We start from the raw sequence: 22,533 nt of genomic DNA on the forward strand, positions 1-22,533 counted from the left end.
TTTGGCATTTAGCTGACAGCTCTGATGCTGATCCAGGACAGCTCACAGCAGTTACATCCACATGGACGGCTGCTGGACATACTCCCATCAAAGTCTCAGTCAATCTGCCGATATCCTGAGCTTTTTGGACAGTAGCTAATTCCAAAGTTCATGGGAAGGCTCCTGTCAGCAGATAGCATGTACCTCCAACCTTCAGGTGCTAATTACCACCATATTAGTCTAAAAGGTGAAACAAGCCATAGTCAAAAAGGTTGTACTAGTAACTGCATCAGTTGGTTTCAAGGGATAGTCCCTGAACACGACCTGGTTTGTCAGAGTCAGTTTCTCTGTGTTCTTACTCTTATCATGGCCACGTGTTTGCATGGATGACGTCACGCACCATGACACCCGTCCCTTGCAAAGATTTAATTAAACCAACAAGATGAGTAATGGGGCTCTAATTCAACTATCTGAGCAGATGCATCTAGTTCATATAGGGCATGTCCAAATCTACTTTTTCTGGTTTAATGGGAGACAAAAAGCTCACAGCACTAAGAGCGGTTTGAACGAGTTGTAATTACCCTCTTTAAATGATCATGGTGGTGTTTGGGGTGTAACATGCACTAAACCAATCAGAGGGTTATCCCCCATTCTTTTTAAACCACGTCTTTATTGACAAACCCATACAGCAAACAGTTTCCACCATTGTATTTATATTCAAGTGGTGGGTTATTTAATTCCCTCTTTATTGTATACATTCATGAAATGGTTTCCATATTATCTCATAAACATCAGTTGCATGTTTCAAAGTATATTATGTTATTCACTTTATTGACATACTGTTCACCATATTTTTGATTCAAGCACCAATTGTAGTTTTGCTATTGAGTTTCTCATCGGTTTGAAATTACTTCCCGTTCATTTCAGTCTTTCATATGCCTGCAATATACCTAAATCAATACAGTGGAATTCTTTGATTCTCAGATTGAGACCTGTTTGGTCTTGTGAAATATTCACATGCAGACACAATTATCAGGTCATTTTGTACTGCTCACCTCCCGCCACTGGTTAAACTGTCAAATACAAAGCATGAAAGTGCCTGAGCCTCATTCCATTTAAAACATGTGTCTGCTTTATTATGGTTAATTATTTAATTTGACAGCGGTTTCATAAATCCACATCCACCAATTATTTTGTAGTAATTTCAAATTAGTGCCGGCTGCTTGTGGCTTAGTGCCCTTAACAGGCTGTGATACAATTAGTAACATTTGAAGCACCTCTTTTAAATCTGCCCTGGGTCAAGTTTGGATATTTAGGTTTTCATTAGAAAACCTAAATCAACGATATATTAATAAACCAAAAAATATGACTTTTGCACTCTGGATAATAATTTGTTTAGGGATGAAAGTGCAGGAATTACCAATGACTGTTTTTCAGATAAACCTCGTCAGTTGCAGATATTTAAATGAATGTTCTGGATGATATATGGAGATGTCCTCAAACGTCATTAGAACCTTTCCTTTATAAAGGCCACATATTTTAATTAACCCTTTCCCCTGAGCTGCAAATTACCTTCAAGCGTGTCTGGTTTAAGTGAAACATTGTGACAAGGAGTCGGCTGTAATCCTATATTTCTTCTCCTCAAAACATGTATTCACCATATGGGACATATGGTTTCTTAATAGATATAGCACTATTATTGACTGCTGCCATATGCATCTAAATGCCTTGAAGGCTGAAGAGTTGGCAGAAATTTGGTACATGTCAAATTAAATATAGATTTGGTCCTCCTAAAAATGTCAAAACTTTGAGTCCTGCAACGCCAGCCTCTTACATTAGAGATGAGTTCTGCTGACACAAAAATAATCTACTCCAGAATAACAGGAGACAATTCAGGAGTCTCCATATATCTATTAGGTTCAGTTCTTTAAAAATATATTAAATGCTTTCCTAGATCTTGTGTTATTCACCAAAAATATCTATCTTTTATAGAATATAGGAAAAAAACTAATGGCTCTCAGTAGGGTGCATACCTTCACAAGGCCCAATACTCCCTTCACCAAATTTCATAAAATCATAGATATCTGTTCATTTAATGTACCATATTTTTTAATCAAAATCCATGAATCATTCCCTGGAAAAATTGGTGGGAAATATTGTATACCGCACATTTAACAATGTGAGGAAATGTCCTGGATCCACAGCCAAATGTTTATTGGTTCTCTATCTCTAAAATAAACAATGTCTGTGTTTTGTCCATATATATTTATTATATTAAATCGTGCAGATAATGACATTATACTATTCTACAATGGAACAGACTGAATGTCTTACACCCGTAGAATCAGTGGAGTAGGAAGCTGGAAGCTGGAGGCATCTGTCCTTGCCACCTTCGTTGTATCTTAGATGCCTCATTAAACAAAAGCTGTGTTCCATGTAAAAACACTGTGTTGGCTTGTAGCTGTTTTTGTGCACTTTGAATCAGCGGCAGTGCAACACCACTGCCATGGCACACAGCTACCTGTGCACCACTGGCTGCTGCTACACTGTAACTTCATTACACAGCTTAACAGAGGAGGTTGTTAACTTAAAACAGAGGGAATGGTAGTAAATAAAAGAACTATGACAATAAGCTGGGTTCATTGTACTGGAACAGATATTCAGATGTTGTAGATGTTTCTGCAGTGCTGTTTCTCCTCATTGCCCTCTTCTCTGCCAGAGAGGAGGTGTGTCATTTTTCATAACTCAGATAAGCTACCGGGGAAATAAACTCCTGGACTGTTTCCTTTGCCTGTAGTTGCCATAGTCACATGGAGAGCCATGGTGTCAAGATGAAAAAGTGAATCTATCATAAAACTCTGTCGTGCGTGTGTGTGTGTGTGCACTAGAAACAGCTGAAGAGGTACTGTAGCTAACTCTCGCTTAGGTTAGAACATGTGCCTCTTCAAAGATCCTTATGAACTCATAATGACATCTTTTGATTTAACTGGCTGAAGCCTCACAAAGACCTAATAGATATTTTGAAGGACATTGCCCTTAAAAGTGGACAAATACACAGTACCCAAAGATGAAATATACATTTTTCACTCCAAAAACAATATTTTTGGTAACTGAAGTTTATCCACGGAACTGCTGTAAAAAGTTTTTATCAAGAATATTTATCCTATTTCTGATAAAACATCTATTGAGAGCAAGATCATACATCGAATAACCCTATTTCTCCGGGGGTGTACTCGGACAACGCAAAAGTCCGAGTCCAAAGCTTTTCCTATCTATAAAACCTCTGGATTATATCCACATGAGCCAATGTGAGAACACAGCAGCAGATTATCCGGAGGACTCACTGCGAGCCATGTGGCGTGTTGATGACATTTCTAACGTCCAACGAAAGCAACAAAACTTTTAATTAAAGTTATTCCAACTGTTTATGTAATGAGGACTGTTAAAACACAACATTAAATGAAGGTTACAAGCAAAGTTTTCACTACTCCTGTAATTCAAGTAGGTGATTGGAAAGGGAAGTACCCGGGACAGAACTGAGTTCTCCTCCTGAAAGCACCAGCAACATGTCTGCAGCTATTCCCTGAGGAGTGCTGAGCTGAGCGCTCCCGGAGATCAACACGGTGTTTAGAAGCTTTCAGTCTCTCTGTGTGTTCACTATAACGGATACAGTGAGTTTGTCCACAAGATGGACCCCCCCCCATCCGATTACTAATCAGTGACAACAGCCAAACTGGGGCTCGTGAAGCTGACTGAACCCTAAAGGGAATCTACTTTCTGGAAACAGAAACATAAAGGGACATTTTAGTTTTTACACTTCCACATAATTTTACACCAGAGCATAATTTTACCAGTCATGAAGGGGACTTTTTAATTTAAATGTTCAGTTGGTACATTAAAAAAGTCTGTGTGGAATTGCTTAATATTTACATAACAGCACTGGCTGAGAAAACAATTCTTAGTCTTATTTTCTTTAGCTGTTCTGTGGAAATTTTGACAAAATCAGAGATCAGGAACTCAGAGCTTTATCTACTTTGAAATAATACTTGGACGGACACATTTTTCCTCTCTTCGGCTTGTACACGCTATTTTTTTATTTGAAAACCAGCACAAGCAGTCATTTGATTGAATGCAGATTGTATCCATCCCCATTGCAGACAAAAGCCAGGTGTTTGTGGGTTTTTTGACCAGTAGAAATTGGGGCTTAAATCTCTGTTAATATCCAGACACTGAAGTGTGTTGACAAAGAGCTGGAATCTCCTTGTCTGACCTTGTGATTAACTTCATAGTTGTTGTTGTTAAAGAAAATGGGAGCCATCATCTTAAGTGACTAATGCCATTAATAATTCTTAATGTGTTTAAATAATGCAGTGACTTTGTGACTCAGAGTGTGTCTTTTAATGGTTCTGTTTTTGTGGGGAAATTAGTTAATTATTTGAGGGTTTGGAGGATTATTAGGCACGCGTCTCTGCTTTTTTAGCTTCTTGATTGTGATGCCATTAAGTTTACTCAAGCCCCTAAAGTAATTTCTCGAATGCAGCAACTGAAAAAAGTTTCCTTTTTTTCCTAGTTTTTATATGAGCTAATATTAGTCTTCAAAAATCCATCCATGAATGTCTCCACTCTTCCTCTGGCCTTGAAGCCCGCTCATCTAGTGCTCTTGAAATGATGGCAACAGGGAGAAGACGCTTTTGCAAATGAGATCTCAGTATACTTGGTGATCCATCCCTTGTGTTTCTGCCTGATTCTATTTCACACCCCCTTCTCCCTTCTCTGAACTGAAGCCTTTGAAGATCATCGGCATGTGAATAAGACATATTTATTATTTTTTTTAAGCAGTTTTCGCAGCATGGAAATATGTTGACAGGGCAACACACACTCTCACTCCCACATAGAGAGATGCAACTAAACAATGCAAGGCTTGTATTTTGTAATTTGACAGTAAACTTCTCTGCCTAAGTCAGCTCTGCATTTCAACTCCTCCCTCCTTTTCTCATTAAGGTAAAAACCCACAAACACACACGCACTTGATATCAGCAGAACATAGAGATATATCACAAACCATTACAGCTTTCTGTTCCTCCATTTGTTGTTCAGCGCCTGTTTGATCACACTGAGTCTGCTAATTGCTGCTTTCTCTTTCATCTCCTTGGCACCATGGAGGTCCTCTCTGGACCAGTCTACACTCTTTATTCTATTTAAGTAGCCCACATAAAGTGTTGGCATAATGTGCCTTAATCAATTTGCATCATATTTCCTCTGCTGCTCTGTGGCCTGTGAGTTGCAGAACACTATCTCAGATACCTTTCAGACCATTAGCATTACTTTATCCTGGAGTCCAAACCTGAATTACTCTAATTACAACATGATGCAGGGCTGGCTGCCAGACAAGAGAGACAGCAGGCTTGGCAAACAGCAGCATGTATTTTCGCTAAAGGCCTACAGGTGGATTTTGTTTCAAAAATAAAAAAAAATGTGCGAGCTCTACTTTGAATATTTGCTTCAAACCAAAATACAAAGAAGTGTTGCCAACAAAAAACTAGGAATTTCTTTTTTAAAGTCCTCTGAGGTTATATGAAAGAGGAGATTATATTGATAACAAAGCTAAATGTAAAATTAGCTCTAATCTGTTGCCATAGGCAGCAGTATCTTTCCAGTTCATCTAATTTCATATTTGTTTTCTAAGGTGATAAAAAGCAGTTTTCATGGGTCAGGGTCCAGAAGCATGGTCCATTTTTTGCTTTGATGATTATAAAGTAGTGTTCGGTTTCTCTCTCTGGACTTCTGCTCTGATATTTAAAACCATCTTTGTTCAACTGCAAGAAATGATGTGACATACAAAAGTTGATTTGATCAATGCTTCAACCAAGTTTGTCAATAGGGCTAATGTCACTGGATCACAATGAAATGTTCAGTGTTCCATCGGCTGCATAGAAATTAATTCTACGTTCATTGTAATATGGTGTATTCCTATGACACCAAATAGCAGCAACACCGGTCCCAGAAGGGAGCCTTGAGGAACCCCACATGTAATGTCAGTGTTAATCCAGGAATGTTAATTTACAGAATCTTGCTTTGGTGCCTTTCGGACCTTTAACATTAACGTGTCCAAACGTTAATGACCTATTGCACCAATTCTTAATTACAAAATGATGTAGAGCTCGCTGCCAGACAAGAGTGACAGCAGGTTTGGCAAACAGGCACATTTATCTGCACTAAAACCTGAAGGTGGATTTTTATTTATAAAAGATATCTACTTCAAATAGTTCTTTCAAACCAAAATATAAAAAACTAGGAAACAAGCTTTACAAAAAAAATGAGCTCTGATCTGTCCCCGTAGGCAGCACTACTTCTCATTTCATATTTTTTAACAGCATTGCATCCCCCCACCCCTCTATCCTACTAAACCAAAGCAGACATGCGGATGTCAAACCCACTTACTTTACATGATAATCTGCTTATTCTGTGAGGGGGCTGCGTATACTGTAGCTTGCACCTGGAATATTGGGAGTGTTGTCTTCTGATTTCCTCTTCCACTGGTTGAGCCAATTGCCAGTGTGCCTGGAGCCCTGACACATTAGCATGGCAAGAGATGAGGATATGTCGGCTCGACCCTCCTGTGCTGGAAACAAAAACCCGGCAGGCCTGTGTCAACAGCCTCGGCGAGAAAAAACACTATTGTTCCTGCTGACATTTATCACGTACTTATTATCTTGCCCTCCCATGTGGCTAATTCCAGCCCTCCTTTGTCTTCCTGTCTGCTTCTCAGCCTGCCACCCATATTTAATCACATGAATAGACTTCAGGTGAACATGTGGTCATGCTGGTGTGCCCATTTCTGATGTGCTTATTTCTCTCTCTGGGTTCTGGTTGTCAGCGGAGAAATGGCGTGGTGCTGGACACGTCTCTGCTGTCACGGCTGAGCCACAAGAGGCTGATGGCGACTTTCCAGGTGGAGGCACAACGTGGGGAGCAGGATCTCTATCGCTGCGTCACCCTGTCACCCAAAGGTGCTGCCGTCTCCAACTTTGGAGAACTCATTGTCAGAGGTGAGCTACACTTAGGAAACATTAAGACCAAAGAATAATTTCCACATTTTAGGAAATATTCCCTTGTGATGTTTCAGAGTACTTATTTACATAGATATAACATCATTTCTTAGTGGCTAGCTTGTCCATGCAATCAGTAAAGTAAAAACAATTGATCTGTTCCAACTAAGTTTAACTGACTCTAACTATCCTAAGATTACGTATAATATAATTCTGCTCATTCATATTAAAAAGGCACTCCAGCGTTTCACTTTCTGGATCCATTCATTTGTTCTAACGGGGCTTTGATTGTTATCGACAGACCGGAAGATGCAAGTCTCTATACCGTAGTGTCCTGGCATTTAGTTTAGGACATATCCGACTTGTATTGAAGGAAAGACGGATTTACCAACAGCTGCACCACCGGCAGCGGACACACAGCACCGCTGGTTCAATAAAAATACAAAAATAAAGGATTCATAAGAAAATCAGTGAAAATTCAAATGAAGTCGAATCAAAATTTAATGATAATACTAACAACATTATTAATAAAGTACATTAAAAAGCATTAAGGGTTTGCTAAGCTAAAAAGAGTATGTTTAAGATTCCTTTGAAAGATTATGATGCCCTTGGCTCCTGTTGCCGGCTGTTGCAGAGGCGCAGACAATAAACACTAACTGCTGTTTCTCTGTATTTCATTATCCTCACCCTGGGAACAACTAAAAAGGCCAGTGTCAGAGGACAAAAGTGATCTACAGGGAGCAGATGTTAAAAGCATGTCAGACAAGTATTCGGGAGCTGGTTTATTGAGTGAGTTTAACACCAATAAAAGGATATTTGTAATCTATCTGACAGGATAGATATGTGGACTCATTCTGGTCTTGGTTCATCAACACGCTGCTTGTTTATCTTTCTTAGTAAGACCAGAGGAGAAAGTGTTACAGTAATCAAACATGACAGTGATAAAAGCATGCCTGTTAGCATTATTTCTTATGCAATATAAAGTAGTTTTAGTAAGATGACTGATAAGAGATTTAAATTTAAATCGGGGTCTAGAAGCAGGGTTTATTTTGTCAGTGATTTTAAGTTAATGCTCCGTTTCTCTCCCTGGACCTTTACTCTGAGTCCTATATTCGCACAAATGCAATAAATGATGTGACATCCAAAGCTAGATATGATAAATGCATCGAGCCACTTTGTCATTAGGCCAACTGTTATTAGATGATAATTGAAGCTTTTTATTTTCTTACAAGATTTTCGAATGATTGTAAATAGAGTAAACACAGGAGCCTCGAGGAACACCTCATGTTACGTTTGTGTAAGTCCAGAGCGTTCACCAAGGGAAACGATAAAATGAATCAGTAGGAGACTACAGACTGTTACATGTGCTTATCCTAGCCATGAGTCACTCTGAAAGCAGTCAGCCAATCAGAGGAGAGGCTAACAGACGACTCAGAACACCCTGAACCAGTGCCAGAGAAAGGTGTGAGAGAGAAATATAACTATACTGGTTCGTTTTTGGCTCTTAAAAAAACACTATTGTCTTTATTGATACCAAAACTCTAAATAAAACACTGTATATAAATGTACACTGTAAAACTGTGTCCTGTCAAACAAGCAGCGACTCTGGGCAGCCGGAGAAATCTTGTCATCTACTGTGACTCCATGTGCCGCTGTAGCTCAAGATCCTGCAGAGAAATAGTCAACGAATGATTAAGCTGATGAAAACATGACACACATTTATTTTGTTCACTTATGTTTTATTTTCTGTTTGGTTGAAACAAAAAAGAGAGGGAGAGAGAAAATAGTTTTGCAACGATCCATCCAAATGAGCTCTTATTCAACGTCATTGAGATCACTGACACTTTGCAGTATTCAAGTCTCTCTCTCTCTCTCTCTCTCTCTCGCTCATAGTCCTGATGTAATTAAAAGACCTTTATGACTCTTTGCTCTACCGGAGCAGAAATAATGTTATTGAAACTATAAAACAAAAAAGAGACAGTCCATGACAGGAATCCTTGACTTCTCCTTTGCCCATGATGTGGTTGTTTTCTGCTGAAAATGGCAGTTTGATTGTTTTTCATCAGTGTTCAAGGACAGATTTACATCTTATAAACAGTGCCAAATACTTTATTCTCATAGGATTATACATTAAATATGACATTCCTGACATGATCTTTATTGCAGTGCCCCCGACACCGATTGCACCCCCTCAGCTCCTGCGGGCAGGGCCTACCTATCTCATCATCCAGCTCAACACCAACTCCATCGTGGGGGATGGACCAGTCATCCGGCGAGAAATCCAGTATCGAGCCAGCCAGTCCACGCTGACCGAGACTCACGGTGTGGGCTCGCTTACCTACAAGGTTTGGCATTTGGAGCCCGACACAGAGTACCGCATCAGTGTCTTGCTCACTCGGCCTGGGGAGGGGGGCACAGGAGCACCAGGGCCGCCTCTGATCAGCAGGACCAAGTGTGCAGGTGAGTCAGACCAGGCACTGAATCATCCTCCATGGCAGTGAGGCTAACGCAGAGACTCTGCTCTGGCAGCAGAAATCATCTCAGTGGTTGGGGTAAACCTCGGCAGGCGAGAGTTTAATACATTTTTTCACATTAAAGCCTGGTGAAAAAGGCAGGAGAGGAGAAAACTAACACTGGGAAGTCTACAGTTTTAGTTTTATATTTACTAAGCTCCACCCTTTGCACTAAGAGCTACAATAGTTACTGAACATATGCCTCTGTTGTAAGCATTTATCCCAAAGCAGCACTGTGCTCAAGTGCTGCCTCAATGTGATGTTAACACTGCTGCACACTTAGTCGTCACTACCGCAAATCACTACCGACGGCAAATAACTCGCTAGCCCAGATTTCCTTAAATACAGAGACACAGAGATGCCACAAGTCTGTGAATGAAGGAAGTATAATGAGCAGAGAGCTAAATGTGTAACCAAATTTGCAAAAAAAAAATTTCCAGTTCTTTACTGATTCATGATTTTGTCGTTATTCATGAATTTATTTGTCAATTACTTAATTGTTTGTTAACCAGCTGCACTCTTTCAATAAATCCCACATGACTAACCCAATATCAGAGGAAGCCTTTCAGCCCTAAATAGAAATTGTAGTTCAACTTTTGATGAGTTGTTATGACGGCGGTGAACAGACGCGCAGAACAACAAACAGAGGACCACCTGCTTCCTCCTGCAGTTCAAACGTACAGGAAACAATGTTTTCACAGTCTGCTCTCGCTCTGTGGCTCCGAGACTCACCTGACGTCTGCGCTGCAGCTGGGAGCCGCATCAAACTGTTTTCACGCACCACTTGTAGTGTTGCCTACAAGCACTGAGAACAAAAGGTGTTTGTTGTCTTCGCAGCACGTTAGATTCATCTACAGTCATTTACATGCAAGACAAGGATTGTGCAAAATCTGTGAAAAGCAACAAATGATGTGTGAAGATTCAGGGTTGAAACGCTACATGTGAACCTGGCTGTTGGAGAAAGATTTCTAATTCAGGAGCTTGTGAAGTATTAAGGTTCTTATTTTCTTAGTAATGACGTGTGTGCAGAGTGCAGGGTCCTCCCGCTACCTCTCATCTGCATTTTAGCCGCAGTGTGAGTCATCTGGTGGAAAAAGGCCCCCCCATCGCTCTGTCAAGTAGACGGCATGACACCCCTGTCACCTGCACCGCTCTCTGATCCACTCTTGTCAGTGTCTTCCACTCGCCCACCCCCTGTCTACTCCCACTGCTCAGATCTGAAGCTTTATCCCCGGGGAGATGGCTTCAGACAGCAGGAGCCCCGTGTCACGAAACTCCGGACGAGTCCGTCTTCCTAATGTGTCACAGGAAACCATTTTTAGTTAACAGTGAGACTCCTGCTTTTTGGACAGTCGTTACTAAACTGGTGCAGAGGACTGTAGACCTATAGCGCTGTTGTCAGGGATTGCTTCAGCAACACAGAAGCCCGGTTCAGATGGCAAACGAACGCTGTGAATGCGGACGTGCCACTCAAGTACCATAGCTTTACGGCCTCCTGCGATTCTCCTGAGAGACTTTACATGATTGCAGTATCCTGTTCTGGTGGAACGATTTGTTGTTTGTAGGAGTTCCTGCTGAAATCGGTTGTGTTCACTGTGTACTGCCAGTTCTCCGCAGGCCTTGATATTCTTAAAATAGATGTACAAAAAAGGCTTTGTCAACTCTTCCAAAGATTCTTTTGCAACATCAGAATTTAAGGGTTCTGTGCCTGAAAAGTGATTGGACGGCTGAGCGGAGGCACGTATGGCTGTGCTTTTCCTCTGTAACACCAGGAGTTACTGAGAGAGAGAGAAAGAGATAGAAAAATAATACACCCAACACCAACAGCAGCAACACCCCACATCGCCACGGAAATCAGCAGGATATCTGCCGGTACCTGGTTGTAAATAATAATTCCAAACACATATATTTGTTGTTTTGGCCAACGCTCCCATGTAGCAACACTAATATCACATTCGTTAACTTAATAGAAATGTTGAAATGCACTGACAACCGACATAAGATGTTTAAGTGGCAAACAACAACACGTATTCATCACCATATGATCAAACAGGATTTATAAAGCCTCACAGTGGCTGCAGCTCTACAGGAGATTAATAGTGCATTAAGAAATTAATAGCAACGTTTCAGATGCGCTCACTTTCATTTTGACCTTGACATAAAGTGGTTAAGATCATAACTGCTCCTTTTTTTACAACCAGTCTGACTGCCCTGCCTTGTCGGACTTTGTTGTGGCAATGACGCCATGTTCCCAGATCTCAGTAGTTACTACGAGTACAATTCCTTCATATCTGGTAAAAAAGAAAATATGGCCAAAGATCCAACATAAATAATCGTAAGCTTGAATCATTCTTAATAGAAACAAGTACTACAAACGTACCAAAAAAAAAACTTGGTACACTTGGTGCTGTCAAAGGTATTTGCTCTCAGTTGATACCTGAGTCTGCGTTCTTTAAACAGTGAGGTGGTTTTACTTTGCTAGACTTTGAAAAAATGACTTTTTTTCAACTTCTAATGTTGATGGAAAAATTATTTTTCCATCAACATTAGAAGTTTGATTTCCGTATATTCCCATGAGCAGAAACCCTTTCTGAAGAACAAGTGTCAGCAGTCAAAGTCATGTGGTTTCAGTGGTAAGTATGAGGGTGTTCGCTGATAGTCCATCATAATTCCAGCATCGCTCCTGGCGGGAGGGACAGGCCTCGGTGGCAGCTCACTGAGGCAGCTGTTAAAGATGAGGAGGATGAGAAGAAATGTGCAGACCCATGGGGACGCTCCCTCATTCATCTTTCCCTCTTCCCCGGCTCATCTCTTGTCCGGACTCCCCCCATCCCTCCTTCGCCCCCTCTGCCTCTGGCTAATCCCTCTGATTAGGCTAATCGAGCTGAATGTCAGCGTGGGGCAGGACTGGTGGAGGACTGGAGGGTGGAGAGGACAGGACAGAGCCCGCTGCGGTGCTGCTGTAATGATGAGTAATGGTGTCTGGAGCAGAAACTGAGCACTCAGTCAGCGGGCCTCTGGTGGCTGGCCTGGTTTTAGCTGGATTAGACTGCTATTCGCGGCGGACATTGTTAAAAAAAAAAAAAAAAGCAGGATCACACTGACTTATTCTCAAGCACCTTTGACATGACCGGTCTGATGCTGTTTTTTATAAAATGCCTTGTTATTGTATGATGGATTGACGCTGTTCTCTGAAAAGGCTTTAGCTCGCATCGGTGTCAGCAGTGAAAACACAAATCACCCCAACTATGCCTGTCGAACCCTTTGGGGAAGAGCAAACATGTTTCAAATCAGCAAGGACTTCTAAAAGACTTCCTTCTGCGTGTCATCTCTGTCCCCTCTGAACTGATGTCTCCTCGATGACATTGCCTCGTTAAGAAACGTAGCAGCTCCGATCTATGTTTAGTGATGCAGCAGGGCCAGAGCTATTTCTTTTCCCTGTCCAGCTCCCCCCGAGCAACCCTGCACTGCCTGTCCGTGCTGTAATGAAGGAATCGCCCTCGTCTTGGTAAGGGCCATGCTACGGGGCAGAAATGCCCCCCCCCCCCCCCCCGTGTGCTTGAAACCGGACATTCTGCATGACAGGGACATGGGCATGTGTATTCACAGGGATCACACATGACAGCAGTAATTAGGCATCGTCCGGTTACATAACATTCTGCTAGGACCATACACTGATCTCCCAAGATAAGATAAGATATAACATACATTTATTAATCCCAATCACATGCACAGACACACTCACGCAATTGAGGGACATTTGTCCTCTGCTTTTAACCCATCTGGTGAACAAAGCAGGAAACACAGAGCAGCCATGTACGGCGCCCGGGGAGCAGATGTTGGGGGAGTAAGGTGCCTTGCTCAGGGGCACTAGACAATGGGGTAGGGAGAATCCACTTGGACTTTTGAACAGATCCAAGTGTTGTCCATCCAGGCTCGTTTTTTGTTGTTACTACGTGGAGTCGAACCAGAGACCTTCCAGTCTGATGTCTTCCCAATTTTCTGCCCATAGTCCAAGTTTGCTGTCACTAGTCCACCGCCTCTCCTACTCAACCTCATTCACATCGGGAAGGGAAGGGATGTAGAATTTTACAATGTTTGATATATATATAGATTTAGTTTTTCCCCAGCTTTTCACTGTGTCCGTCTCCTTCTTCTTCTTATCATCATTCCTCTTTAAAGCTGTACCGGATAAGACTTTTCAGTAAAAATACACTTGTCAGCATAAATCACAAAATTATGCAGCAAGAGGAAACTCCATAACCTCCAACTAGAAATTTAACCCGATCACGTGTTTTTCTTTTTCATTTTCTTTAGCTTATCGATGTCCAGGTGGTAGCGGCAGTAAAATAGCCAGACATTTGTTCCCGTAGGATATTTGGTCCCTCCAGCATGCTTGGGTCTGCCTTTGGGGCTCCTGCCAATTGGAGGTGGCCAGATTACTTCCCCAGGGAAACATCCGGATTAGTCTGAAGCACTTCAGAAGGCTCGATATTATTATTATAATTCACTGTAAAGGAACAGTGGCTCTGCCCCATATTCCATTAGGATATGTGGAAATCCACACCCTGCACCTCAGGAAGAGCATGTGACCCCCCTGAAAACGATATTAGTTTTGACCACTTTCATCTTTGAGCTCTTTGGGTCTAAGCTCATGACCAGTGGAGGTGGTTGGAGTCCCAGTCTACCAGTGGATTACTTACATAAGTGCAGACATCGCACCAGTCCAAGCTACAGGCAGTTGTTTTCAATGAGAAAGCTCTGAGAAACCCACTGTTCACTACACTACCTACTCAGCACAAAGCAGAAGATAGATAAAGTTATAGTGACGAGGTGTTGATCATCGTGTTGGACTATGATTTAGTAGCTAAATACAGATATTTCTTCAGGTAGAGATCAAAACAGAGGTACAAAGAGTTAAATCTCTCAAGACAACAAATTATTTAAAACCTGTTCACAACTTGTTCCACTGTCCCCAAGTGATTTTCTTTTTAAACCAGATCATTTATAATTGGCTCGATATAATTGACCAGATCTCATGATCTTCGTACATAAACTCTACGTGGTATACAGCACTGATTTTGAACAAACAATGTGACTCTTGCGTTTTGTAAATAAAACAGTTCGTAAACCTAATTTTCATTTCTCTTATACTCTGTGCACAGTTTACAACTCGATTTACCAACTTTCTCCAAAAGTTGCTTTAGTATTCTTTTTACTTTAGAAGACCTGAAGAACACTGTGCTACTTCATCACATTACTTCTCTGATGCTTTTTGTTAAATATGAGCTCCCTGTTTGCCCTGTGTTGATATAACTTCTGCTTTGTGCCCATCCCAGAGCCCATGCGTGCCCTGCGGGGTCTGACGGCCACAGAGATCCAGCCGCGGCTGCTGGCCCTCCAGTGGGAGCACCTTGGCTACAACCTCACGCGTTGTCACACCTACACTTTGTCCCTGTGCTACCGCTACTCCATGCCAACAGGAGGCAGCGGAGGGAACAACGCCACCGTCAGAGAGTGCCTGTCGGTGGATCGCAACACGTCTCACTTCACTCTGAGGGACCTGCCGCCCTTCCGCTCCGTCCACGTCCGGTTGGCGCTGGCCAACCCTGAAGGAAAGAAGGAGAGCAGAGAGGTCACCTTCCAGACCGAAGAAGACAGTGAGTGGGCGGTTTGTTTTACTCAGTCTTCACTGACAAAAAGATGCAGGGGTTTGTCAAAACAAGGGCCTGCGTGCTTTACCCCCCACACAACTCATTATGCAGTACAGGGGTGTATTTTATGTAGGAAACTGTGTCTTGTCGTACTCACTCAGCTCAGGCTCCAGAACTTCTAGCTATCTCTGCATGTTCCTTCATGCACAGATAATTATTGTGTACTGCTTATACAAATACATATCCTTTAGTCATCCAGCACCAGCGGAAAAAACTCAAATATTGACTCACAAAGTATAAGCTGGATGAGCCTAACTAAACGGAAGATCAGCCTTTTAAATGGGGACCAGTGGAGCAATAATCAGCTCAGGCTGTGGCCTGTAGCATTACAGGGAAATGGTTTTGCTTATCTTCGTATTAACATTTTCTTTTCTTTAGAGTACAGGAGGTCACACACTTATTGTTATATATAATAAGCAAGACCTTTGTAATGTAATTGAACACCACTCAGGGATATTCTTGACCCGGTGAAGAGCGTGAGCTCATATGACAGCCATGATATGAAACTGACAGGATTTTTTTATCGCATCTTCATAATGCATTTTAGTAGCTGCTAAAAATTGCAATATTGTTTTACCTTAAATTTTACAACAACACTTGAAAATACCGAGCAGTGAAGGAGATATGGAAACAGAGTGCACTTAATTAACTACACCTACTCATCGCATCCGTGGGGCCTAAAGGAAATGCATTTACATAAATGGAATAACATGAATGTCGTTTTTTTGTTTTGATTTTATTCATCAGATTTAACTGTGACAAGTTAAAAAGAGAGAAAGAAAAAAAACGAGTTCTGGTTGTTTCCCTCAACACTTGATATTTGAGTGCCGGGGGAAAGTTTCGCTTTTGGGCCGGTGAAAAACTAGTCTGACAGCCTGACAGTCCCCAATCCTCCTGTCACACGGAGAGCCACCATCACCTTCACAACTACCGTAATTGAACCTCAGCCGGTGACAGTTCCTCCTGCCTGTTTCCTATTGGGCTCAACAATCAAACACCGGTGTAGCGCTTTGCTTACACTGTGTCCCCGCTGCTTGGCGGAGGAAGATTCGGCTGTCAGGGATTCATGGATACAGCCGGATTTTCCCCCAGGATCCTCCGCCTGCCTCCATATCAGCTTCTGATGCAGACAGACAAGCCGTAGAAGTTTGATATTGTCTCCTACAACATCTCCACACACCCCCCCACACACACACACTGTCAATGTGAGAGAGCAGGCAAACTATTTCAGGACAATAAAAGAGTCAAAGACACCGGAATGCTCTCTAGAAATGTTCAAGTGAAATTCAACCTGGGTCAAGTTAGTAGGTGAAAGCTGGACACAGGGACTTCACTGAACAGAAACCTGCCAGGGCGAGAAACAAGAGCAGTGAGAAGATAATGCAGGTTGTAAAAAAGAAACACTGCAGGTTGGGAAACTTTACTTTTAAAACGAAGGTAAACAACAGCGGCAGACAAGGAGTAAAATACAAACACAGGTATTTGAGTCTGACCGTCCCTGTGGAGCCACCAGAGAAGAAATACATTGTAAATTTGGATAATTTGTAATTAACTATTACCGTTGAAGAACATGGATAAAATATAAATCACTGTCCAGAGTGATGTTATTATCACAATTGATTGAATATAACTGTAATTTTCCGATTATAATTTACACCGGACGAATCAGATTCTCTCTCACATCACTTGAGTCGCCATCTAAACACTGCCAGTCTGACTTTGAAAAAAACCAAACTGAGGGTGCGGAGTTAGAGATGAGTTATATGGACTTAAACCTGTCGGTATCAGATTTAGTTTTTTAATCGAAATTATGCAGTAGAATTTTGTCCTTCAACTGTTCAAATGTTCAGTAGTTTATTTCCAACCACTTTTTTTCAATGTTAAAAAATCTGGGTTTATTCAAATATATTGATTCTGGCTTGAATCAAACCAGCATGATGTCATCACCATACGCTATGATTTACTGCCATTGAGTTAAGCTCAATCACCAGGGATGATTGCTGCTGTTGTTTTTCTGGTTTTATCTGAAACAAATTATGACCTACCTATTAAAATAAAGGCCAGGATGCAATAATGTGGCCTTTAAAAGTGAGCAAATTGGATCTTTTGTTTTCTTTTTACGTTAGACTTATATTAGTAGCAGTCAATACTTATATTGAATTCCATGATTAAGCTCCTTCAACAGAGAGGGAACATGTGAAGGTGTTAGTGGTGCATTATGTAAGACATGACTCTGTTGAGGACATCATCCTGACTGAGCTTTCATTTTCTGCATCTTGTTGAGTGTTCCTACATGTTATCATGGAAATATAACTCAATCAATATATTTGCAGCCAGGTTTATTTTGGTATTTTATCATATGGAAATCTTCTAAAGTCTCTCATTATCCATCCCAACTTCAGTTACTTTCCATCGAAACAGAGAAAGCACTCTTGGCTACTTCAAATCCTATTGATAGAACTTTTTCCACGTTCCTGCATAGAATGATCAGATACAGTAACTTGTTATTTAAAATGACCCTCTCAGATTTAGAGAATTTTATTTCTCATTTCATGACATGTTAACAGCGAGTGTTACCAGAAGGCACAAGAGCCAACAGCCCAACGGGGACTCATTATTCATTCTGGGCACTTGGTAAAGTGTCCTGCACTGCAGGCGCTCAAAACCTAGCTGTCCTCTTTTAATAAGATGCATCTCATTAGGCCAAAAAATACAGAGAGGTGCACAGGCAGTTCACAGGTTGGATTACTTTGCTGTTTGTTTGTCAGTGAGGTGCTAAAGAAGAAAAATCGACTGTCATCCTCCAAGACGCGGTGCTCTGTTATCAGACAGTATAAGCCGGAATCTCAATTCCTCCTGAGGGATGGGAACAAGCTGGTCCACAGTTTCTTTCCATCACCTCCAGTCTCTCCCTGGCCCTGGTGCTTTTTCGTTCTGTCAGAGGTGTTTTTCACCCCTTGGCATGCCTGCACAAGAGTCCATTAACTTGAGACTGGAGCGGAGTGTTTGTTTCTGAGAGGTTTTTTCTTTTCTTTTCTTGCTGCAGTTCCCGGCGGCATCGCTCCGGAGTCCCTGACCTTCACCCCGCTCGATGACATGATCTTCCTGAAGTGGGAGGAGCCCATTGAGCCCAATGGTCTCATCACACAGTATGAGGTAGGTTGCCTTGTTAGCAGTTCACAAAATCTTCAACCCAGAATATACGCTTGCCTTTGAATCCCACACTAATCCCACACAGGTGTAGGATGTTATTGCCAATATCTATATGAGTCATCCTCCTTCACTAAAAGGACTTAGATCCAGAATAGTCACCTCTGCATCTACTGCTCCCTCGTTGATTCTCCCCAGGCTTGTTTTCCCTCTCTCTTGCCCAAAATGCTCATGGCACACATGAGCCTCAGCCTCTAGAGCGGGGAGGACCCACTTTTCATAGTTCATGGGATTTACTGTACATGTTCATATGGTAATGAAGCTCAGGCATAGACTTCAGGCTGTAATTACATGGGGACAGCCATTCTAATTAACTATTTGCCTAAGAGATACCTCCACTAGGGGGCAACTTTAAATGTTTCTAATTAATTATTGATGGCCCCTTATTAACCGTGGACCTTTGTAACATTGGTTTTGGAGCTGCTTTCTTTAAGTAGATGTGAAGACCCGCTATGGCTTAACACACAGTCGCCAGATTACATTCATAAGCAAAGGACTGGAAAATTAGGAACTAGGGAGAGAATCGGGCGATGCTGTAACCTTGGTCCACACACACGTGCGAGCGAATTACTGTTGCACAGGAGTTTAAATAGAGCATGAAGTTTTCAAATCAATGATCGAGCCTCAACAATCTGGTGAGAATGTTTCACCTCATATTTGGTTTTGTTGCCATTTCTGTTGCTGTCGTTGCATCTTACACAACCTTGACAAATTACACTGCGTTTACAAGCATGATGGGTTTGAAGTATTTCCCAAACCTCTATTGGCCAATCACCTAGTTAGTAAAGCTGAGCTTCTTTTCCGAAATGAGCAACAGGGACACTAACATTCTCCTCATGCCAATAAACAGTTAAAATGTTGTTATGAAAAGGATAATGTTTCTCTGCTGTGAGCCTTGTTTATAAGTTATATACAAAAACTGGTGAATCTGAATAAACTATTGAAAGCACAACGGATTGTTAAAGTGGCGTTTGTGGCTGAGGCGTAGAACGGTCGTCCTCCAATTGGAAAGCTGCATTTCAAAGTGTCCTGAGGCAAGGGGCTGAACCCTGAATGGCCCCTCATGTAAGATGCACTGTTTGAATTTGTGTGTGAATGGACTAGAAATGTGCTTTATAAATACAGACCATTTACCATTTAAAGTCTGGAGGGACATTGGACCATATTTCAGGGTTAAACAACAAATAGGGCATTTGTTATATTTTTTTTGTTTTGTTTATCATCACAACTTGTACAATAGGATGCATCAGGTGCCTTGTATGTCTCCTTACATACCTGTAGCTTACCTGGAAAACCTATTCGGACATAAAAGTAAAGACACAACTTAGTTTTACCCTGCTTGTATTTCAATAGAAACGCTTCAATATTACAGTATATCTGTGACGAGTTTAAATCTGCAGATAAAAGGGGACTTATTAAATTCACATAAATGACTTTGATTATCCGTAACATAGTATGCAACCTGTGGTGATGGATGGGGGGTGCGGCGGGAATGACAATGAGCTACGTTATTGAAAAGTTAGGAAATAATAAAAAAGCGAGCAGGTAATTTACTTGGAGCAATCATCTTGTCCTCCATACGCCATGTCCTGCAGTCCCTTTATGAGTTAATCAATAACACACACAGTATGTCACCCATCCATTTATTCCTCTATTTTAGAAAATGATTATCCCGTTCAGGGTCGCTGGGGTCAATCCAAGTGAGCCACCTCCTCACCCTGAAAGCAGGATGTTCAAAATAAAGGACATGACACCAGTATGAAGAATGGGCCATTTTATAACCACCCCGGTTGATTTCCTCAGTTTAGCAAATCTTGATTTACAGACTCACATTCATCAACTGGCAACAAAAAACAACATCATCACTCTGGTCTTCATCCACACTTGTCATCTTCAGTCACTGTTGTGTTTATCCACTTTTACTTTATCAACTTATCCAGAAAACTGTGTAAAATCAGGCCAACAGAGCTGCGGAGGACGAATATGACACCGAATGTACCTGAGTCTGATTATCAGCAGCTAACTGCAGCCTAAGATTAATTAGATCAGAGCAGAGTGATGACATCTCTTTGCTGTAGTACTAAGATTAATGGAGGTGTTTCCTCGTGAGAGAGTCTTTGAATAAGGTGCTGTCGAAATTCAATCTTTCAGTAAGTGTGAATAATAAGATATACACTTTGTAGAGCATATCACAGATCCTCTATCTGCTCTATCTGTTTTATACAGTGAGATTTGTTCTGCCCTTAGTATGGTATATTGGGGAATACTTACATTTAGCCAATTCCAACACGCTCCAGACTGAAATATTTAAACTAATATTGCCGTGGGGTTTTGTACATATTCGTGATCGTCAGAGGGTGAATCCTGGCAACTGTGCTGATATAACAACCTTTCCACTCACACCAACAGCTTGGAAATATCAGAATGTACCAGATTGATTTTTACAGATAGATTTTTCCAAAATAATGAATTCTATTGACTTTGGTGACGCTCGATATTTAGCCTCCTTGAGGTGAAGAGAAATGTTTTGACGCTGTTTGAAATTTCGTTCACATATTATTCGTTCCTCGGGATGAAATGTGAACTTTTTTGAGTTTTGGTCTAGCGCCACCATCAGGTCTAAACTTTATCTAAGTACAGAACTAACAGCATTCCTATCAACCGCAGCTGTATGTTATGTTCAGTGATCAGCATGTAAGATTTGTCAGTGAGAGCATGTTGGTTTTAATGCTGTGGCATATTTTTCCCTGTTCCCAGATCAGCTACCAGAGCATCGAGTCGTCAGACCCGGGCATTAATGTGCCAGGTCCCCGCCGTACAGTGTCCAAGCTGAGGAACGAGACCTACCACATGTTCTCTGGCCTGCATCCTGGGACCACCTACCTGGTGTCAGTCCGCGCCCGCACCGCCAAGGGGTTTGGCCAGACGGCGCTCACCGAGATCACCACCAACATCTCTGGTGAGGTCTTGTGCTGACTGCTGTAGTTGTTGTGCTTGGTTTAATCATGCCTGTGTAGAGTTTGAGTTGAATAGGGTCAAAGTATGGTGTGGACACCACAGTTTATAATGTATTGCAGAATTCAGTTATGGCGACTACACTTCAAAGAAATCCAAAAGTCTTGTTTTTCCCCGACAACAACATGTTCCCACTCAAAGCATTTAGAGACTATAACAAAGAAGTAATGACTTGTAATCCCCTCCTTATGAAGAGCTCTTGATTAAATGACGCATGTGCTTTTAGATTATTCAAATTATCTTCATTTTCCTGCAGCCAAACTGCTTTTAGACCTTCATTACCATTGTTTGATGCAGACTCCATTTGAAGTGAACAGTGGAAATGGACGGGCTTTGTTCAGCCAACAAACAATGGAGTCTTTTTATTATTCAAAGACGACGCAGAAGTTCAGACATTAAAGAAGCAGTGCATGTGGGGTGAAAAGGTTGGCGCGATGGATCTTGCGATTAGACTTGAAAATGGGCCCGCGGGGAATGTGCAACACTGTTTTATACAAATGGAGATCTGCAGGCTTTATGTTCCCCCAAGTTGCCAAGTCATTGTGAGTTTGTTTCTCGGAGGGTTGAGATTGTACGACAGAGCGTTACGGCAACTGAAAGGGGAAAGAAAATCGGGGATTATAAATAATATAGTCATATTAGGTATAAAAGTTATAATTTGAGGCTACGTGCAGTCTGTTGCCTGTGTTAGAATGAGGAGTACAGAGCATTTTGTTAAGTCATACTTAAGGTTTGACTGACTGAGGATTGTACCTCATTAACCTCCATATAATGTGCAGAGGACCTTCAGATGTTGGGACATTCAACATTTTGTCCTATATTCTAAACAATTCATAGGTTTCATTATAATAAATACAGAGATACGTGGGTATACAGATTGAGCCTGTGGGTTGTGCCTCAAACAGATGACTAATTGTCAACTGCTGTTAACAATTAATCACACTGTGGTTGCCGTATTGCACACTATTTATTAATTAGAGAGTAGATCATGCGCACAAAGGGTTTGGATTTTAATGGCATGATTTATTATCTTGTACAGGTGTCTTAGTTTAG

The 22,533-nt window shown here is 41.5% G+C and overlaps 1 protein-coding gene across 1 annotated transcript in view; it reads left to right on the top strand.

The window, feature by feature from the left end:
* The window catches only part of ptprua (protein tyrosine phosphatase receptor type Ua), a 187,072-nt gene that overhangs the window by 105,586 nt on the left and 58,953 nt on the right, over nt 1-22,533 (top strand). Inside the window, exons 6-10 of the mRNA XM_053446672.1 lie at nt 6,857-7,028; nt 9,195-9,488; nt 14,881-15,201; nt 18,302-18,411; nt 21,223-21,424. Coding sequence (XP_053302647.1) covers nt 6,857-7,028; nt 9,195-9,488; nt 14,881-15,201; nt 18,302-18,411; nt 21,223-21,424 — 1,099 coding nt within the window. The remainder of the gene's footprint in view (nt 1-6,856; nt 7,029-9,194; nt 9,489-14,880; nt 15,202-18,301; nt 18,412-21,222; nt 21,425-22,533) is intronic.

This window comes from Pleuronectes platessa, chromosome 18 (assembly GCF_947347685.1).
Source record: "Pleuronectes platessa chromosome 18, fPlePla1.1, whole genome shotgun sequence".
Lineage (NCBI taxonomy): Eukaryota > Metazoa > Chordata > Actinopteri > Pleuronectiformes > Pleuronectidae > Pleuronectes > Pleuronectes platessa.